The following is a 21,258-nucleotide window of genomic DNA, read 5'->3' on the forward strand; positions in this document are numbered from 1 at the left end:
GAGCAATTCATCAATTGACTTATCTGTCTAAGGGAGTGTCACATATATAGTTTACATAAAAGAACATCACACAGACACACACACATGCCTGCCCTGCACTCTCTGTTACTCCTCCTAGTGTTTGTTGTACCAAACTGGATAGCTGTCTGGAGTGGCTAATATAATGTGGTTTATATTATATTATATATTCTCTACCTCTGATTCTCTCCCCCCCCCCCCCCCCCGATCTCTTTCTCTGTCTTTGCTCTCTATTTCTGCTCCCTTTCCATTCAGACTATGAGCCAGTCGTTTTCTTTTCTTAATGTGTTGTCGAAAAGAAAGTAGTCGAATAGAATGTTGTCGAGTAGAAAGTGTTTTTCCATTTTAAAGATGGTACAAATCAACCACCATAGCCCCTATGTATTAGCCCAGTGAACCAGTTGGGGGGGGGGGGTGGGGGTGGGGGGTTGACTAGAGCAGCCAGAGCATATGTTTAGGGGATCAGGTGAATCAGAGGTAATTGGCTGTGTGGAAGAGCTTGCCTGTGGGGATTTATGAGTTAGGCAGGCTGTGTTGTCGTTTTGAGAGGAAACTAGCTAAATCCCCCAGACTGAGCAATTAGTCTCATGCCAAAGTAGTTACATCTCCTCATTAAAATATGTGTTTTAGTGTTCCACAACGGTTAATAGAATCACAACAGGAAAAAAATAAATACACTTCCTATTCATTTTATACAAGAGGAGATGTGTCAAACTATGTCATCTAGTAAAAAGCCTGGTTGCTTTCTTGTTATTGTCCTGTTCTGTTAAAGGTTCAGTCTGTAAGATTTCCAGTAATTTCAATGAATGAAGATTACAAAGATTACAAAGTGTCTTAAATGTCATTAAAGTCAAGCGCTATTTGCATGTGAAAATGTAATTGCTACATTGTCTATATCCACTATTGCCAAAGTGGGGTACGCGGGGGTACGCGGATCAATCTAGGGGGTACGCCAAATAAATCTGTGATTTACCTTCCCAAACAGTCCTGTTGAATAGCCGACTGCAGTCTCAGTACCACACACAGTCTCAGTACCAAAAATAAATACATGCACCCTATCCAACAGAATAATATTACCACAATGTCTAATATGTAAGGTATAATGTTCATAGAATATCAATTAGGCTACAAAATAACCGAAAGGGGGTACATGACTGTTAAAAGTTTGGGAACCACTGGTCTATATGTATATTGGTGGCTTTGGCCCACTATTTCATTATATGCATGAGGTGTATATTCTGTTGCCTGGCAACATGTAATCTTTCCACAAGCAACACACCTGTGTTCAGAAACCTAAACAGAAGAGAGAAAGAGGAATAGAGTGAGGGCCTGTTTCCTCCTTCCTGCTCCTACAGAAACTACGCCTCCCCCTTCTAATATGGAAGGTTAGGTTTCGGGGAAGGTCCAAGGTCAAGTTACTACAGCATGAAAAAAGAGAACTATCTGCTGTCACCTGCTGGACAAAGTTAATCCCATACAATTTATGCTCGATAGTGTGGAATCAAGGGATTCGACACGTTTTTCTTTCACTTTTCACTTGTGTCGTTAAATTGAGACTGCGCCAAAATTAATTATACCATGTTGAACTCATTCTTTGCAATACTATCACTATTAGCGGTGTATAATTATCAATATGATCACTGCCACGACATAAAAATGAGGTACTCTGTAATATTACATTTATTTATATATATATATATTTTTTTCCATGGTCCGAGTTATATTTCTTTCAAATGGAATAAACGTGGCAGAATATCATAAAATGCAAACGAAACTACTATTCCCATCAGCCCCACAGCATATTTCTCCGGAAGAAATCGTCCAGTTCCCCCTTACGCTTCCTCTTTCCGTCTACGGGGTTTAGGTACGAGAATGGTCGTTTTATGCTCTTCATACAATCTAATTTAAATCTTGTTTAAAATAACCTCATCCACTCTAAAACATAATTTGAACATTCACAATAAGTACTCAGTAGTGTAACGCTTATGTTATTGAAACCAAAATTCTAGATTTTGGTGTTTAAAATACTATCCAAATGTGCTGTGTATTGGTACAGATCCGTAGTGACATGGCCTGTCATAGCAGTGCAGTTGTGACTAGCTTTGATAGCGGCTGCCGGTAGCTCGTTTTAATGATTCGGATCAGTCCGCAGATGTTTCGCAATATATTTTCAATGTTACGAATTTGCCCAATTGTTGTGAAGTCACACACTTTTGTTTAGAAACTTCACTTAAAAGTCAGTTGGCAACTACAAGCTTGCGATATTAGTTAGCATGCAACTTAGCAGGCTACACATCACCATGTTGGCTACCTAGTCCGTGGTAGACCCTTGAATGATTGTCCAGGAAACATAACTATTGTTTGACTGTAGTATTCACGTGGCTCCTTTCTTAGTGCTGAGCACGACAACCAATTGCTAGCTTTAGTTCTATTAATTAAGTTGTCACTTGTAGTCAGCTAAGCTAAAGCTAGCTAGTTGCCCGTGGCCGGTGAATTGTGGCTTGTATACATGCACGCAGTCATGCAGTTTGCACTAGTAGCGATTAAAGCATAGTAATATCTGTTTTTTTTATTGAAAATTCATACTGATATCTGACATCAATCTTGCCTATCCATTTCAGACACAATGGGACGTGTGATCAGGGGACAGAGAAAAGGTGCGGGCTCCGTGTTCAAAGCCCATGTGAAGCACAGAAAAGGTGCTGCTAAACTCCGCCACATTGACTTTGCTGAACGCCATGGCTACATCAAGGGAATCGTGAAGGTAATGCTCTACGTTTAAAGTCCTCCTGTAACCAATACACATATATTACTATATGTCACTGTCACAGACGTTATCCACAGTAGAAAGGAAATCTTAATTAATTTCAGCATTATGACCTGATTTAACCTAATCATTCGCACCTCTCAGGACATCATCCATGACCCCGGCCGTGGAGCTCCCCTGGCAAAGGTGGCTTTCCGTGACCCCTACCGCTTCAAGAAGAGGACAGAGCTCTTCATTGCTGCTGAGGGCATCCATACTGGACAGTTCATCTACTGCGGCAAGAAGGGTAAGGGCAGGGCTAAGATGTTGGATGCTGAGTTGCTATGGCTGCTTAGAATCATGAGCACAATGCAGCAGCTGGTGGTTTCTAGCTATCAACACCCTCCCCCCTCCCTTCTGCTCTGCCTCTCTCCATCACAGCTCAGCTGAACATTGGCAATGTCCTGCCTGTCGGCACCATGCCTGAGGGTACCATCATCTGCTGCCTGGAGGAGAAGCCTGGTGACAGGGGCAAGCTGGCCCGCGCATCTGGAAACTACGCCACCGTCATCTCCCACAACCCTGAGACCAAGAAATCCAGAGTCAAGTTGCCCTCTGGCTCAAAGAAGGTCATCGCATCTGCCAACAGAGCTGTTGTCGGTAAGAACCCTGCCCATGAGAGATGATGGGCTCCTAGGCTTTTGTTGGGTTTTATTCAGAAATTCCTGCTTTTGTGATTTCAAATTGAGTGTCAGAAGGAATGTTGTGTATTGGAAACTGTTCTAAGCCTTTCCAGACTGATGTTGTACCAATTGTCTTGCTAATGTTTCTAGGTGATAGAAAAGTGGGCTGTAGTTGAATTTGGCAGGTCTGTCAGGACAGACCCTTTTTGTGCGAGACTATTCTGGTTAGACTGTAGGATCCTTGTTATGATTCGGAATGCTTTGAAAATGCTTACTTCAAAGTAGGCTAATCAATGATCTAGAAAGACCAGATTTTCTGATGCAATGTAGTAGGACCCATGTTGTCACCCATCCAAACATTGGATTTGAAATTACCTCAAGGGAGGGAAGGATGTATTCTTAATGTTTTTTGAACAGGGCACAGGTTGACTGGTATTCCTGTTTTTAATATCATGTTGAGTGACTGTTCTGTCCTGTGTGATTTACAGGTGTGGTTGCCGGAGGTGGTCGTATTGACAAGCCTATCCTGAAGGCTGGTCGTGCCTACCACAAGTACAAGGCTAAGAGGAATTGCTGGCCACGTGTCCGTGGTGTGGCCATGAACGTAAGTGGCCACTTAATTTGGTTGAATATTACATTATTTAGAGCATCCCTCTTACCATACCTTACCAGGTATTATACAACGTTGCAAAGTGGACTGCATACAATGAACATATACAGGACTGCAATTGCTTTTCATCTCTAATTATCCAGTAAGAAGATCATACCTTAAGTCTTTAATTAACATGATTCTGTGGTGTCTGACAATGACGTTCCCTAGTTAAATGGCAATAAAAAAAACAACATCTGAATGACCAGACCTTACTAAAGGATTCAATTTGGTGAAGAACAGTTACAATTTGTAACTGTTTGACAATCTAACATTTCTCTTTTAGTTGCTAGGCTTGGATGTGCAGGTTTCCACATTTTCTTATCAAAGAAGCAATGAGTGATTGAAACAATAGGACAACATTATTGGGGTGCAGATTCATTTTAGTCCTTAACCAGTTCTCCCTTCTCTTGCCTCTCTGCAGCCAGTTGAGCATCCCTTCGGTGGTGGTAACCATCAGCATATTGGCAAACCCTCTACTATCAGGAGGGACGCACCCGCTGGTCGCAAGGTCGGTCTCATTGCTGCCCGCCGCACAGGCAGACTGCGTGGAACAAAGACCGTCCAGGAGAAGGAAAACTAACTGTCTTGATAATAAAATATGTTCCAAGAAATCTGACCTGTGTTGATTCCTTTTGTGTTTGGTTCGATATACCACTTGCATCTTGAGGGCCAATTGTAATCTGGGGGGGCGGGGGGGGTTCTGATCAGTAGCTTTAGTCTCCTGGCTGAATCAATTAAACCAAAAATATTATAATTTCTAGGTGCTTGGCTTGCAGATTTATTCTGGTCCTAAATGAGTTGGCAGTGCTGACCAGGTCAAGAGGGCAGGAATGTTTAGTTCTATGATGGGATAGATTAGAACAGGTGTTTTCAATTCCAGTCTAGGGAACATCTACAATCTCTGTTTCAGCCTAGCTCCACCAGGGTTGGAGTTGGTTGAATTTCAATTCACGTAATACCTAGAATGAAATTGACATTTGACTTCAAAGGCTTGTCTTGGCCTGGGACTAGCATTAAAATATCCTGACTTGGAGGTACTGTGGTCAAATTAACATTAGAAATGACTTGCTTCCCTGATCCATTTGACTTAAACTTGAACATACATCTTAAACGGAGGGTTTAAAATAATCATGAATTGACATGGTTGATTGATTGGTCCTAATCATTAAGTCTGAATAATATAGCACAGTAGATAACATTTATAGTGAAGGCCAGGATGTAAGAAGGATACATCCATCCTGGCTCACATTTGGTCCACAGAAAGTGAGCAGGATGGAGCAGATCTGAGAATGTGTTAAAGGCACATGTAGCCATACAGGTTCATATCCATCTACTCACCCCTCTTGTATACCTGTGTGCTATATATTTTACCAATCTGGTCTTCCCTCCCAACACTTCTATTTATAAACTCATAAATTAACTTAATTGTAATGGGTTAAATTGTTTGTAAATACTTTAGTGTATGGAAATGTAATGTACAGTTGTGTGATTTTAATGTGATTGTACATGCCATATAAATATTGCCCATTTGTGCCTGACACCACAAACAAAGCCCCATTCTCTTATTTCTTGACATTGAAAGTTGCAGCTTTGATCAGACAATCCAGAAGTAAATACATTTGTATATTTAATGTGCATCAGATGTTTATAGTGAGGCTTGAATACAAACGAGACAGTCAAGATTCCATGTTCTTTATTTGCTAAGGGCGCAATGCTTTTTTTGTTATATTTCTGTGCACAAAAAACCTCACAAAGTGAAAGTTCACATCGCGACTGTAGCTCCAGAATTCAACGTCACACCATGGCCAAAACAAAAGTCGGCAAAAAACAGGGCGCAGAACTCTGTACAGTCAATATCTTCTTTAAAAATAACACAAGGACAAAAATGTTCCTCTTAAATCAAATTCTATTCTTTTTTAGTGAAATACAACAAAATAAATTCTATAAAATAAGAGCAAAATATTTAAATATAATACGGTGGGCAGAATATTTTCATTTGCAGGAGTATTTGGTATATTTTAGACAAAAAAATCCAAAAAATACACGCATTCAAGTTACCAATTAAATACAGTATTTACTGATGTTTACCTTTTACTCCTAAAGAATTACACTTTACTTAGCTCAAGTTGCAACATGACTAACCAGCCGATATCTTATGGTACAACCCTGCTGTGTGCCCATTCTCCATGGAGGGAGGGGGAGGTCTCAGACACCATAGCCCAGGATCAGTTACCCTCCCTGGGCAGCAGAGAGACATCCAGCCTGGAGAGCTCCAAGGAACAATGGAAGCCAACAGGCATTTGTCTGTCTAAAGACTAGGCTCTACCAAGGAGAGACAGAGAAGCAAACCACACACAGTCTATTATACACCAGGCAGCCTGGCATAGCAAATCTGTTGCATATATGTGTGTTTTTCTTTTTCAAAATTCCTATAGATGAAAACTAAGCTGTCTATCCCACCAAAAACTGACTGCCGAATGTGAAGTTGGAGGATTATAATAATGTGCAATTGAAAAGCCACTTATTCTTACATTGGTTCAAAATATCGCCCTCAATGTACAAGGGGTAGATGAGAGTAAAAAAAAAAAAAAAAAAAAAAGACCTAAGGAAGTCCCCCTCAGTAGCTGCAGATTAAGAACATCAGCTGTTGGTTGTTATGATCACAAATCTTCCCTTGGGCTACACTATTCTGGTGAGAAGCCATGCTAAATGTTACAGCATATTAACTAGAGCTTCAAAAGGATTGAATTAAATTACCAGAACAAAAAAAAAAAAAGAAAAAAGAAAAAAAAAAGAGAGAAAGGCAATGAGAGTTTCAGAACAATGTTGCATCACCGCTTTTTCACATCAACCAAACACCGTAAAAGTTCACCCAACCAGTCCACATCTCACACTAAAACCAACCCCAGCAGTTGATTTGGCATGGGTCAAGAGGTTGCCAAGGAGCTTAATAATAATAATAATAATAATAATAATATTGATGATGTGTCCTCCTAAAGATGAATGACCAGTAACCATCCGATGGCAGACCAAACCTCACTGCTGAGCACGGGTGATAAAACAAAAAGGAGTTTTTTGTCTTTAAGTGTTTTCTTTTTGTTTGTTTTTTTGTTTCTTATATCATCCATTTTGTTTCTCATTAGATCTGCAAGATCTCCCAACAGCAAACCTGACAAAATTACACTATCAGGGGATTTTTGAACAGTCAAAACATTAACATACTATTTACACCTTTTTGTCATGTAGACAAGCGCATCAGCATCATCAGGCCTGGGTAATTTGTATATGTTTATTACAACACTATCCACTCACTCCTCTCTGCAGCTGGCAGCAAGCCCCAGTCTGCAGGGCAGGCAGCCCCAGGGAAGAGCGCCCCCCCCCAGGCTGGCTGCAGAGAAGCGGGCTGGTGGGGGAGAAACTCGCAGGGGGGGCCTGGAGAGGAGCTGTGAGGCCCTGCCCTACCCTGCCCTGCCCCTGGAGGTCAGAGAGAGAGTGTCCCGATGAGGAGCCCGGTCGATCGGAGGATGAGAGGAGAGAGCAGGACGATGGAGGCTCGAGGCACGGCAGGGGGGGCCGATGTTACTCCTTAGGCGGGGCAGGCGCTGGGGTGGTGGTGGAGGTGGAGGTAGGGGTAGGGGTGACCTCCTCAGTGCTCTCCCAGTTCTCTTGTGCTCGTGGACCTGGGCCGGGGGTAGGGCCTGGACCTGGACCTGGGGTTTGGGTAGGGCCTGGGGCAGGGGCAGGAGCAGGGGCGGGGGCAGGAGCAGGGGCAGGACCAGGACGCTGGGGGTTGTTCATGTGCTGAGCAGCTGGGCCTGTGTATGGCTGCCCATGGGGGTGGTTGTTCTGCTGGAGAGAGGAAAACCAAATCAGGTTTTAGTGCAACTACTGATGCCCTATGACACACAATGTCTGCTGTAATATGCCTCTGTACATTAGTGAGGCCATGTTCCAACAACACTTTATTAGGGTTCTTCTGAAGTTAAATTGCATAAAAAGAAGCAGTTCTAATCTTCTGCATCTAACTGCTAGCCATTGGAATCACTGAACAGTGATTGTACCTGCTGAAACTGTGTCGTCCCAGGAGAGCTTGGGTAGAGGGAGGTGTCTTCAGGAGGGGAGGAGTCCTGATCATCATGAGCTTCCTGGTCGTCGGGCTCCTGGGAAATGTAGACATATTTTCATTCCTCTTACCTCTCAAGCTAACACAAAACATTCCTATTTTGCTGCTAGTACAGTATAGACCAAATAGATCTCTCACTCAGTCCCAAGTGTCTATTATGAACTGACTTTGAACTAATGATGATAATAATAATGATAAGTGAGACACTCTACGTAGGAGTTCCGAAACCATAAGATTGTTACCATATCAAAGAATTGAGAAATAAATATAAAAAAAGAGACTTAATTATGTGAGTAGGTGTAGGCCACACCAGAGTGCATCTACACAGCAGGAGCGATCTCTTGTTAATGTGCTGTTTCCATAGATCTGAGGGGCTCATACTAGATTGCTGTTCTCAGTGAGTTTTATGGCTGTTTTAGACTAACATCTTTGACAGGGTAAAGTCATAAGCAATAGAATGTTGCTGTGTGTTCATGATTTGTTCTGGTTAGAGTGACAGGGTGACAATACACAATTAGTACTGTACACATTACAACAGGTGACTTCTGTGTTAGTGATGACAAACATTGTCAAATGTCCTGAAAACATGGTATCGTAATGAAATGTCTAACAAATAGTCAATAATTTAAGTGTATACATGGCAATGTTTCAGCTTTAAACAAACGTGTGTTGTTAAATAAGTCCTGTTAACAAGCAGTATATGAACATATGCAATCAAATGGCTGATGCACATAAATCATAGGCTCCCCTTACTCTACTGCACAGGCCTGATCTCTCAACACAAAAACAAAAACAACACTTGAACACACATACAGTGACACATCATCAACGGTAGCAATTCATACACTATAGCCAAGGCTTAGAGTTTTCGATCGTGTGTGCGTGGCTGGCTATATGCCACAGTTTGAGTTTGCTTTGGGGAGGAAGAACAAACCGCTTTGATGGATAGTTCAGATGGGGGACTGGTTAGGGGGGAAAGTAAGTGCTGCTTTGGATGACCAATGAGACTGTGCTACTGGACTGAAAAGACAGCAAATGTCCACTCAATGTTTGCTACTTCTATATCAGATACTCAATGAAGCTTTACGATGGTACAGTGCCATCTTGCGTGTCCAGCTCCTGTGCAACAGTGTGTTTGTCTTAGGCTGTGTGTAATGGCTGTTCAGTAATGGCTGTTCAGTCACTGTGCTACTCTACACCACGCCCTGTGGGCCACCATGAGAGGACGGAGGATGGCGATAAGGGGCAGAGGAAGCGTGTTGCTGGGGTACACAAGTCTTACAGTGTGCTGTTGCTGTCCTGTCCCTTCCCCTGGCAAAAGCTGCTGTGGCGAGGACGATTTCCGCATCGCAGCATCTTCTTCAGACACCCCCTCGTGCTTCGTTAAGTGACACTATTTTGAAATGGCAGTTAATATTACATATAGACAAGTGTGGATGCTTGGAATTCCTTCCCCAAGTCTATGAAGTTTATCATTTGTATAATTTTGCAAGTTATGATAATAAAAAATAAATTAGGCTAAACATCGTTTGTACATTGAGGAAATTAAAGAACAAAAATAAGACAAATAATATTCTGAGGATACTTAACATCTTAGCTTGAATTCGTATACATTAAGGGGGGGAATAAGCTGGAAATAAAATAGTTGAAAACTCAAGTAAACATATCTGAAATCATATTCCTGCAAATAACAGCTTTCTAGACAACCTAACAAGCTCAATTGGAGCTACACTTGAAGCTAACAATACTTAGTACACACAAGGTTAAACGCCTAACCTTTTAAAACACAATAGGGAAGAGTGAAAAACAAAGATGGTTAGCAACATTGTCAATTTACACAACAGATAGATGCCAAGCCATACAGACCTAGAGGCTAAAATGCCTTGATTTCAAGTTATTGCCAGATATCAGTGAAAGTAAAATGTACATAACATGGAAAATAAACCTATATGGACATCTAGCTTATTCGCTATGGTATTTCTATACTCTCCATGGTTCATCAAGGATGTTTACAGGGAAGCTCTTTTCAATAAATGTCATCAACTATCTATGGCAGCAATGTTAACCTAATAAACTTGACTTAACTGAATTACTAGTTCTGAGCCATAGTGAGTCCTATCTGAGAGATGGGAGACTGTACACAGACATTGTCAATATGGTGCTGCCAAACCGTTGTTTTTTGGACCATCAATACTGACATTAGTCTACTTCTTAACTTCTGCCATGCACTTATGTTCAATATTATTGTATTGTTTGTGAGATAAAGTGTGTGTGTGTGTGTGTGTCTGAGTTCATCACATCATAATGCATTAGGCAGAGTGTTACCTCCTCGGGGCAGAGTTCGCAGGCCTTGGCCAGGGTCATGCGTGCACTGTGCGAGCGCTCCAGGAAGTAACCGTTGGAGGTCTCGTTGCTCTGGACGGGAGGGGACCAGTTGTTGTAGGTGTACTGGGGGTTCCCCGTGTACGGCCTCCTCTCCAGCTCATCCCCCAGCCACTCCACCGCCCACGTCCACTTACGCTTCAGGTCACCGTTACTCTGCGAGCACACACACACACAGCGTTACCAGTGATCAGTATCACCAGAAAGACCAGGATAGGCAAATTTCTGAATAAACAGCAATAAAATAGAGACCCCATACATTAGATTGAGATACAGAGTGAGAGAAAGGGAGGGATGGAGTGTGTTGCCTGAGTGGTACCTGAAGGATCTGGTAGGCCACAGAGCAGTTGCTGAAGAGGGCCACCATGCATTTGATGCACTGGTAGGCCCGTTTCTGATAGTGGTTCTTGGAGCGCTGGATGGTGTCAAACAGCCCGTCCCTGTCGTCAGGGATCCCCTTTAGAACGTTGTGGATCCTACAGAGCCAGGGACACCACTTATAATCAACCAGGGATAAGCATGTGGGATTCTCAAGGTCTAGAGGATTCCTTCATTGGTTGAATCAACACACACACAAATAGGGGTGAGGAACACTTTCGTTATAGGACGGGAGAACAGTTGACAGTCTGACCTGTGTGTCTGCCAGGAGTCCTCGATGAGCAGGATCTGCAGCAGCAAGTCCAGGTAAGGCCTCAGCTCGTAGGTGTACGAGTACGCCACCTGGGAGACAAACACGGTTTAGATTGCCAGATCACATTGTTTTGCAGATGTTCACAGTCTTTGCATACTGGCATTTTAACCCCTGTTTCATGACGAACGTGATATTGTGAAACATAGAACAGATCCCAGTCAATTGCCTGGTCTCACCTGCCAGAGCAGTGTGTAGTAGAGGAGACCTGGGGGGGGGGGGGGGGGGGATTCTTCATTAGCTCACTAGTACACAGGTATGTTAACCCCTTACCTGCCAGAGTAGTTCGCTGAGCACAGTAGAAGAGAACTGGGGGTTTTCCCAGCAGCTGAAGCGCAGCAGCTTGACCGTCTCCTCAGAGTTGCTACAGTCCTCGATGATCTTCTTCACATAGCTGGTCCTCACAAACAGGATCTCGCCAACCAGCTGCTGAACAGGCATCACAGGGGCAGTCAGGTTGGCATCGCCGTACGGATTGGGGAGAGGGGGATTGCCTGGAGAGAAAAGAGAGAGAAGGAGGGGGTGAGGTAAAGACAAAAGATTAAAATCAGCATTCCACTATAGTCTGTGTGGCAATGGGTAATGACTCCTGTCCACTTACCGTTGATGGAGGACTGCATGCGTGGAGACACATCACAGCAGCGCACCAGCTGGGAGACCACAGTGTAGAGCTTTCCCAGTTCAGCATACTGGTACTTGATGGGAGGACCAGGGCCCTCATCCAGAGCCACCAGCATGAAGGTTGCAGGAACACTCAGCTTCAACAGCTGGGTCTTCTCTGCCAGGCCTGGGGAGGGAGGGAGAGAGGGAGAGGGGATGTGAGGAGGGGGTGTATTCTGTGTATCCCTTCTGTCTATATGGTGAAGTTATATGTATGTGTGTGTGTGTGTGTGTGTGTGTGTGTGTGTGTGTGCGCGCACGCGCAACTGTCAGGTCCTTACCCAGGTTGGCGTACATGACAAAGAGATTGAAGTACTGCTGCAGGTGACGTCCGTGTTCAGACACCTCTCTCCTGAGCAGGTTCAACACAGCTCTCAGCAAGTGGTCACTTAGACTCAGGTTATCACAGGCCTGACAGAGACGGAACAAAGACTCAAAGTCAGAAGAACACATACTACATTCAAGAGAACATGTTCCACCACACAAGATCAAGGCTTTATTAAGTGGTTGCCCAGCTGTACACATACTAGCAAAGCATAGCATATGAAGCATTTACCGTTTACCCTGTAATACTACCCTACGATGCAGAGCATATAAAAAGCTACTATTTATTTTTTGTATCTTATTTTTAGCAGCTCTGATCCCGGTCCTGTATCCACAAACTTCCTCCAACCGTCCACATAGTCAATTAGGTACTTGATGGGAAAGCTATTACTATGTGATGCAGCCCTTCACTCTCTTGCATGTCTGCGCTTGAACGACTGATGTTCAGTGTAGTTTCTGGAGGCCTGGTACCCACCTGTGTGGAGGGGCCTGGGGAGGCGGTGGGTGAGGGGCAGGGGCCGTCTTGCAGGGAGAAGTGTGCGATGAAGACGATGAGTTTGGCAAATGCGCCCCGGACCTCTGCACTGGGGCACTCGAGCAGGTACTCGGAGAACCGGTTGGCGTAGGCAAACAGGACGTTGTGTGCAAACCAGTAGCGTACATTCTTACTGTGTCTCAGCAGCACACAGAGGGCATCATACCTGTAGAGAAGGGGATGCAAGAGGAAGAGGAAGAGAGTGGAAGGATCACTCATTTCTGGTCAACGTATAAATCAAGAAATCAAAGTTTAAAAAAAGGAAAGAGAAACCGGCAGCCCTTCACTTACCAGTCACTGGCGGGACCCCGCACTACTTTCTTCGTGTGGAACCCTGTGCTGAAGAGGAACCTAGCAGCCAGCTGAACACTAATCATAGCTATCTCCTCTGCTTCTGGCAGTAGATGGTCTTGTCCTGTCCAAAACAGAACAGAGATCAGCAATCAGTGCCACATGGTGAAGACAAAGCGCCTCTAATAGCATAGGAAAATAAGGGCAAGGGGATAGTAATGGACTCTTTACTACATTGAAAAATACCAAATCAGTAGTGTATGAGAGATGTGGTCCAACGAGCTCCTGAGCTTTATAGGGAAGGTTTATGAATTATATCAAACGTAACATGCCTATACCTAATTTCTATCAAATTTGGACATTAATGGTGGCCTTGGCTAGCCGCTCAAGGATGCTTATAGTAGGAAACGCACACACGCTGAGCTGAAAGCATTTAATCCTAACCAAGTGCTTTTACACTGATGGCTACCCCTGTAGTTCATTTCCCAGTGCAGCACATTGGGGCATGGTTTCATTAATAATGCATTGGCACATATTAACTTCAGATACAGATGGAAACTGCAGTTCACAGCAGCCAATGTTCACCACCACTATATCTTACTCCCCCACTGAATCTAAATCTCTAAGGGGATACTGAATCTTACTGCATCTAGAATACTGTATCAGCAGCAGAGCATGTGAGCGGAATGGGGGTATTTTGAAGATGGAGTGTGGGCTTTTTCTCTCACTTTTTCACTCACCTCATGAGCTCAGGGCAGCGATTTTGAAGCAAATATGGTCTGTTTTTTACTTCACTAGTTAAAAAGTAGCTGCATGTTCATAATATATGGTCACAAGAAATGGAGGCTCTCATTAAACAGGTAAAATGACATTAATTGAACATTTTATAACAGGAGCGAGTCTTGAGTGGCACCATTATCCCTGCGAGCAGTGAGCGCAGCGGAGCGGGGAAGTGGACGCAGAGCGGGAGAGTGGAGCGTTAACAAATCCTTGTGAGGGATGAGCGATTTTTCCAACTACTCAACTCAACTGTTCACATGCTCTGATCAACAGCAATAAGATTAATGGAAGGGGAATATCAGTTTAGCAGTAAACAGCAGTGATAAAACCGGCCCTTTTGAAATCATCATTGAGATTATTGCAGGAGCCTTGAGGTACAACAGTCATGGCAATTCACAGTGCAGTAATGAAAAATAATACATTTGCATGTCACAGTTAAATTAATCCCCTTAGGCTATTTACACAATAGCAAAGGCAAAAACAGGGGAGTAAAAAGGTCACTCTATATTGTCTACAATTCATCTACAATACATACCTGGAGGAGGGTTTAAATAGACACTGTTACAGGTCAGAAGTTTCTTAATGAACTGGAAATATTCCAGGCTGTATTGCATACGGTTGTGCATGAACTGCACGTTCTGCTTGCGCACGCTGCACTCGATGACCCCGGGCATCTTGACCTGGTGGGGCTTGTTGGTGGACGAGATGGTGAGCTCTGAGATGTACTTCACCAGCTCACTGTCCTTATCCAGAGAGTCCATCCTCTCGTAGAAGAGGATGTAGGCGTTCCACCAGCGCTTCTGCCTCCTGTACGACATCCTCTTCATCATGTGGTCGAACACCTCGCCCATGTACTCCCCTCCGAAGCACTGGTTCTTCATCTCCTCCTCGTCGTCCATCTTACACTCTGTCACGTCTCCGTCGTCAAACTTGTACCAACGGTTCCTCTCGCCGTCTCCCCCGTTCCTCTGGATGATGTAGGAGTAGTAGTGGCCTCCACTGGCCTGGCCCGAGTGGACCAGAACCCCGACCAGACGGTACTTGGAGCTGCCGGGGGGCTCTGGTTCTGAGGGCTCGTTCTGCTGGATCACCTGGTTCTCCGGGTTCACGTCGTCTCCCTCCAGCTTGGCCACTCCTGCCACTGTGTAGGGCTCCATGTCCAGTTCCCTGGGGAACTCAAAGTAGTCGTTGAACTTGATGGCGCACTCCCGCTCCCAGTCGTAGTCAAAGCGCTTCAGTTGGATGGCCAGGACTGGAGGCAGCTTCTTGATCAGCAGGCGCTTCACCGTGTCCACCTGAGGGCAACACACACACACACCACAGGTTAGTACACTGGGCTTTAGACTGACCTGGTGAAAAGCTATTGTATAAACGGAATCCCTGTCAGTACTGGGCCTAGTGAGTCCTCTCACCTTCTTGTTGCACTTCTCACAGTGGTACGCATTAGCTCCCTCCAGCAAGTCTCCTTTCACATACTGTTCCATGGAGTCCAACAGGTTCTGGTGGTTTCGGATGTCTACATTCAGCGTAGTGAACGACTCCTCACACTCATACCTACAGAACACACACACATCAACCCAAAGTTACCAATAACACTGCAGCATGCTCACTATGCAGAGATATTGAAGGTTATCATCAGTAGATGATCAGTGGACATTGGATAATAAAAAGGATGTAGTTACCTGTGGGGACAGCCCTGACAGATCTTCTGGTCAGCGAAGGACCCTCCCAGCACCTTGCTGAGCATGGCCGGGTGGCCCAAAGCTTTCAGAGCCTCATCCAGACTGTCCACTAAAGAGTTAAAGAACTCCAGCGCATCATGCTGCTCCCGCAGGTTCACTGGCTCACCCCATAACCTAGAGAGGGGGAGAGAAGACACCAGAGAAGGATGAGATGGGTCAAGATGGGGTGCAGCAGAATGGGAAGGAAAAAGCAGTAGGGACATGGAGCATGGTTCTGCATTGTAGGTTTTCTTCAAAGGTTTACTTCATGTCAATCAGACAGAAACATTTATCGTACCTGAACTGCTTCCAGAACCCTCTGGGTACATAGTACTGCAGCCTGGAGGCCGCCAGGTGGCCAAAGATCACCTGCAGGTGGCGCAACACCCCGATGTTGTACTCCTTCCTGTCCTCCGACTTACTGAGCGAGGGCTTGTCGTCGAACTGATGGTGGTAGCTGAACACCTCGTCCCGCGGGTCTACGTTACTCTGTGGAGACGTCATGGGCAGACAGGCTCAGTGAAAACAACATGGACTGCATGTCAAATGACTGTCTATTTCTCATAAGGCATTTCTATAAAGCTTTGTCTTAAAGAAGCACAGTGTCTCTAGTGCTATTCCTGCCCTCAGCTCCAAGCTCTGCCTTCACAGCATGTGAGCCTGGAGTAGGCTGTTTTGTCAGTCACTGGATGCTGAGAAAGGATGAAACTCTTCATCGGGCAAAAGCTGGAGGCTCATAAATGTCTGAGTTAGGAAGGAGGAGTTATTTTAAGCTGTAGGACTAAAATGTCTCTTCGACAAAATGAAGTGCCATAATTCAGTGGTTCCAAAATGTTTGAACACCATGACCCATCTAAAGCCTGTTGAATTTTCTTGTGACCCAAAAAACAGGGGGAACTTGGCAATGACCTACCATAGAGATCTGTGCACACACCCACACCCACACCCACGCTACCTCATTCTCCTGCTTCTCGTCTCCAGACATGTCATCGTCCACGTCGCTCCCGGTGCCCTCTATGGCCAGGATGCCATTGCGGATGGGCGGGATCATGTAGAGCTGCTGGATGACCGAGTTCATGTAGCAGGTGGCCCCGGCATTCTTCAGACCCACAAAGCCTTTAGTGGGTCGCGGCCCCACAGGGGGCAGGTACTCCCACTCTGTTAGCGCCTCGCAACCTGAAAACGTAGAAAAAACGTGTCCAGCTACATTCACACAAATCATCTCTCCTTCAGCACTCGTACCTAGGAAAGGTTGCACTCTTAGGCAAAGCATGGTGCGAGGATAAGTCTTACCTAGGTAGTACATGTCTGTGAGAGTGTCTACGATCTGCTTCAGGTTCCGGACACAGCCGACTGCTAGCGCCACCAGCAGCTCAAAGCCGGCATTGATGGAGGCTGGGCTGCTGCAGACAGGGATGGCCTGCTCTGTGGGGAACTCCCCACTCTTCATGAACTGCAGGTACACGTTAGACGCAGGGAAGATGAAGTCATCGATCAGCTCCTGGAGATGAGAGGAAGAGGGGGAAGAGTGAGGGGACAGTGAATACAGGGGGGAGTGGAGGCTCTGAACTGGCGTCTCAATCAGAAGCAACTAAGCACACGATTTAACATTTGAAAACGGAGGAGGAACAATTCAAATATGTCCAACACTCATTTTCGTTCGCCATGTGAAAAACATCTGTCAGAATGCGACCCCTATTTTACCTTTATGAGGTTGGCCCCTCCCTTCTCACAGCCGATGTAGTACTTCTTCTCTGGTGTCTGGAAGGCCAGCAGCTCCTTGGTGACACCGATGTGGCCCTCCAGGATGGTCTCCTCTACGCCCGTCTCTCCGGTCCTCTTCACCTCATCCTGGAGAACATAGCACCGCAATCAGCTCTGGCGCACTCTCACGGACCAGAAACTCAACAATGAGCGGAGCGCAATTTGTAGCTATTTGCCCATCTTACCCTGATCCTTTTGAGCCAGTCGATCTCGTTGTTGAGGAGCACCTCTGCGTTGGGCAGGTTGATGTTGCTGTTGTAGGCGTAGTTCAGTAAGTGTCTGAGCAGGGTGAAGTAGTCCCCTGCATGCTTGGCCCTCTCTTTAGCTGTGCTCTAGAACAGTCAGAGAGAGAGGAAATCAACACTCGGCACTGACGGCTCGGTTGGTACTAGCCTACTGTTTGCAGCACCAGTTGTTGTGGGGTTTTTATTCCAGCATGGGGCACACACTGAAGTAGCTTTGGATACAAGTGTCTGCTAAAACACAATACAATAACCGATGTGGATTCTTACCCCCAGGACTGTGAAGAGGAGGGTGATGAAGAAGAGGAGGGGCCGGTGTCCCATACAGCACCTGGTGGCCATGAGGAAGAACTGCTCCTGAGCCATCTGACGAACTGACCTGGGAAGGGAGGCAGAGGGGACAGTTACAGCAACAAACGCATTATACCACAGGGCACCGCAAACACCATCCACTGAAGGTGTTGTGGCGCAGTGGTCATCAAACCTGACACTGGGGCTGCAGGCTTTTGTTCTAGCCCAGCTCAATCATGTGCTTTTTTTGATGAGCTATAACAAAAGCCTCTAGCACCACGGTTGATTGCACACACCCAGTCAGAACCTCTGCTCTCTATACACACACACACACACACACACACACACGTACGTACTTGCTGTGGCAGTGCAGTAGCAGGTCAATGATGAAGGTCTGCCAGGCCTTCTCCTTACTGAGTGTGTCCAGAGCCGTGGGCAGCAGGGCGAAACACAGGGTCATGACCTCCAGCGCCTCGCAGCAAACCTGCTCATCCTCCCCGTCTGGCTCCTTACCCGCGTTCGTCTGGCAGAGGGGAGAGAACATTCACATGGATGAGTGAACGCACACACACCTAAAACATACATATCCATGTGCACACAAACACACTCGTGCGCACACACAAACATTTGCACACAAAAACACACCCATATACACACAAAAGCAAACAGTCAAGTAGAACGTAGAATATATCCATCCACACAAACAAATGCAGTGTTTTGATGTTTTATTCAAATCATTAAATTGTTTTGAAAACTAAATTCAAGCTCAGCAGTGTTCCTTCCAAAGCCAGACTCACTGATGCTTCTAGCAGCAGGCAGCAGGTGCCCAAAATCAACTAATTAGTCATCTCAGCAAGCTCATAATCTCATCCCATTGACTCCACATGGAGACAATTACCAGTGTACAACACACACAGTGTACAAACAGACCTGCGAGTGTAAATGCCAAAACAAAAATACTTCTTCCAGACAATGCACCACCAATAAACCGTACGCACAAAATAACTACGACAGCACACAACACTTCACTATTCAAATAGCAAATAACACCCAGCCTTACCTTCTCATAGATCTTGCTGATATCTTCGTTGGAGCTGAAGACTAGTTGTACGGTGCCACAGCCTGATGCCCACACGATCTTCTGCACCGCCCGGATCACACAGATGTCTGGGATGTACTTGGATGCCTGGAAGAAGTTCTGGAAGAGAGAACAGTCCTGTTAAAACAGGTATTACAGACATTGCTATGGTATATCAATCAATACATGGCTGTTATATACCCCTGTACCCCTCTCGTCCTCCCTATACTGTATCAATCTCGCACTCCCTCCTTAGCTCTACCCCCTCTTGTCCCCTGCCCTGTATCACGCCGTCTCCAGCCCCCTGTCACCTCATCTGAGATCTGCTGGGCCAGTCGTATGGCCACGTTGCGCAGCATGCACTCAGAGGCAGGGTTGGGGATGTTCTGCAGAGCGCTCTGGAGGACCAAGGCCTGGTCGTGAGTCGCCTGATTTATCTGCAGGGGAGAAACGAGGAAGTAAAAAGAACATTCACGTCAACAACAGGCTGATGTTGATGAAATCAGAGGGGGTGAACTGGCCACAAACCGGTACAACAAGAATGTGTGTGTGTGTGAGAGAGAGAGAGAAAAACTAACCGGTGAGACAGGGATGGTTCCCTCTGCGTTGGGCTGGCAGGCTTCTGCCACTGCCTTGACGTGACCAAATCCCACGGCGGTCAGCAGCAGCTTGGCGATCTTCAGCGCGTTGAGGTAGGCCCCGCGCCTTGTCTCCATGTCCGCACTTGGCAGGAAGTTGTTCCTTGTGAGCATGCTCAGTACGAGAGGAAGCCCGCCGCTCTTCAGGAAGTTGTACTGGAAGTCACTGGCGTCCTCGCCCAGGGTGGCGCTCGCTGGCATAAGTAGAGCATAGACCACCTGAGGAGAGGGGAGAGGAGATTGGGGGGGGGGGGCGTGAGCCATACACATAGAAATACCAATACAAACAAACAAGTATAAATGAGTGGCAAACACACACTCACAGCTACATTCTTGCACACAAAACACACATTACAATGTTCACATCAACATGGACCCACCTCTATGAGGTAAAGCACTTGTGAGGGCGAGGGGCCGAAGAAGCGGGAGTCCAGAGTGGGGCTGAGGCTGTTCTCCCCCAGCTTAGCATGGTCCAGACACACAGCACGCAGGTTCTCTACGGTAGTGTTATCTACATAAACACACAGCACCACCACCACCACCATCATTATCAGTCAGGAAAACACATGGCAGGGCCACGTCTACCAACATCAACATCAAGTAGTCTGGTCAAAAGGTCTGATCAAATGAATACAACAAATCATTCGTGTGTGTGTGTGTACCTGGGGGCATGAGCTTCATGAGTACCCTGGCTCCGTCTCTGAGCAGAGGCATGTTGAGGTTACAGCCCAGGTCTGCCACCTGCCACAGGAAGGAGATGTAGCGCAGGTGCAGAGACATGATCTGGAGGACAGGAGACACACAGGTTAGCGCTGGGCTATTCTCATATGGCAAAAGCTCCACTACCAGTTGAGAGGTAGGCTTGAGTATGAAAAAGCCAATGTCAGTCTCTTAGACTTTGTGTGTGTGTGTGTGTGTGTGTGTGTGTGTAAGTAACTCACCACTCCGGGCAGGCAGCTCTCCACCTCCGGGTTGGGCCCATCGCTGAAGTGGTTGCCATGGTTTCCAGGTGAGCCAGTGGAGGAGTCTGAGGAGCTGTCAGGGCTGGAGGGCATGTTGGCGCTCACCTGGGTCAGCTTGGCTGTGATTAACTATACACACACAGACAGGAGAGGAGAAGATCTAATGTAATACATCTACCAATGCAATAAAAAGTTAGGAAATACAGACACACAATGTGCAGGTAATTCTCCTCTCTCTTAAATTAAATGATATCCTCTAATCCAAACACAGAACAACAGTTATTTTACAGTTCTCTCACCATGCCATCGCACTCACCGTCTTGTCTTTGAGGTTGAGCTGTCCAATCAGCTTTCTGTCGTCGGCTGGATCGACAACCTCCCCACCAATGAAGAGCTCTATCTTGGTGTGTGTGGCGTTGGCCTTGATCCTGGTGAGGATGCCGCGGCGCACAGAGCCAATGGTGTCGTTGGTGTGGGACCAGATGTCCAGGTCGTCCACCTGGCGGCCCTGGTTAGGGAAACGCACGATCAACGTGATGTGCTTCCCGCGGAACGCCCTGAGAGAAGGAGGGAGAGGGTGAGAGAGAGAGAGAGAGAGAGAGAGGAGGGTGGAGAGAGCGAAAGAGAGAGAAAGGGGGGGGGGGGGGGGGGGTGAGATATGGTCTCGGTATAATAATCAG

The 21,258-nt window shown here is 45.9% G+C and overlaps 2 protein-coding genes across 5 annotated transcripts in view; one reads left to right on the top strand and one right to left on the bottom strand.

Moving 5' to 3' along the window:
* The first annotated feature begins 1,853 nt into the window (after window positions 1–1,853).
* On the top strand, window positions 1,854–4,710 carry rpl8 (ribosomal protein L8). Its single transcript, XM_083681360.1, has 6 exons — window positions 1,854–1,882; window positions 2,640–2,782; window positions 2,930–3,071; window positions 3,206–3,424; window positions 3,936–4,051; window positions 4,521–4,710. The coding sequence occupies exons 2-6, from the start codon at window positions 2,645–2,647 to the stop codon at window positions 4,677–4,679; spliced, it is 774 nt and encodes a 257-aa protein (XP_083537486.1). The 5' UTR covers window positions 1,854–1,882; window positions 2,640–2,644; the 3' UTR covers window positions 4,680–4,710.
* A 1,067-nt stretch (window positions 4,711–5,777) lies between these two features.
* Window positions 5,778–21,258, bottom strand: part of usp9 (ubiquitin specific peptidase 9) — a 31,695-nt gene continuing 16,214 nt past the window's right edge. For 2 of the 4 annotated variants that reach the window (XM_083681717.1, XM_083681715.1), the window contains 28 exons: window positions 20,895–21,135; window positions 20,558–20,707; window positions 20,279–20,399; window positions 19,997–20,127; window positions 19,557–19,835; window positions 19,290–19,415; window positions 18,961–19,098; window positions 18,257–18,423; window positions 17,880–17,988; window positions 17,553–17,699; window positions 17,308–17,454; window positions 16,897–17,104; window positions 16,559–16,779; window positions 15,902–16,092; window positions 15,565–15,738; window positions 15,295–15,436; window positions 14,418–15,177; window positions 13,103–13,226; window positions 12,752–12,977; window positions 12,234–12,363; window positions 11,894–12,079; window positions 11,566–11,786; window positions 11,236–11,324; window positions 10,924–11,080; window positions 10,548–10,760; window positions 9,505–9,615; window positions 8,161–8,259; window positions 5,778–7,945 (listed from right to left, as the gene is read on the bottom strand). In XM_083681717.1, coding sequence (XP_083537843.1) covers window positions 7,679–7,945; window positions 8,161–8,259; window positions 9,505–9,615; window positions 10,548–10,760; window positions 10,924–11,080; window positions 11,236–11,324; window positions 11,566–11,786; window positions 11,894–12,079; window positions 12,234–12,363; window positions 12,752–12,977; window positions 13,103–13,226; window positions 14,418–15,177; window positions 15,295–15,436; window positions 15,565–15,738; window positions 15,902–16,092; window positions 16,559–16,779; window positions 16,897–17,104; window positions 17,308–17,454; window positions 17,553–17,699; window positions 17,880–17,988; window positions 18,257–18,423; window positions 18,961–19,098; window positions 19,290–19,415; window positions 19,557–19,835; window positions 19,997–20,127; window positions 20,279–20,399; window positions 20,558–20,707; window positions 20,895–21,135 — 5,275 coding nt within the window. In that variant the 3' untranslated portion in view covers window positions 5,778–7,678. Of the gene's footprint in view, window positions 7,949–8,160; window positions 8,260–9,504; window positions 9,616–10,547; window positions 10,761–10,923; window positions 11,081–11,235; window positions 11,325–11,565; window positions 11,787–11,893; window positions 12,080–12,233; window positions 12,364–12,751; window positions 12,978–13,102; window positions 13,227–14,417; window positions 15,178–15,294; window positions 15,437–15,564; window positions 15,739–15,901; window positions 16,093–16,558; window positions 16,780–16,896; window positions 17,105–17,307; window positions 17,455–17,552; window positions 17,700–17,879; window positions 17,989–18,256; window positions 18,424–18,960; window positions 19,099–19,289; window positions 19,416–19,556; window positions 19,836–19,996; window positions 20,128–20,278; window positions 20,400–20,557; window positions 20,708–20,894; window positions 21,136–21,258 lie in introns of all 4 variants that reach the window. The other 2 variants (XM_083681716.1, XM_083681714.1) reach the window with 1 other exon arrangement.

Source organism: Argentina silus, assembly GCF_951799395.1.
Source record: "Argentina silus genome assembly, chromosome: 12".
Classification (NCBI taxonomy): domain Eukaryota; kingdom Metazoa; phylum Chordata; class Actinopteri; order Argentiniformes; family Argentinidae; genus Argentina; species Argentina silus.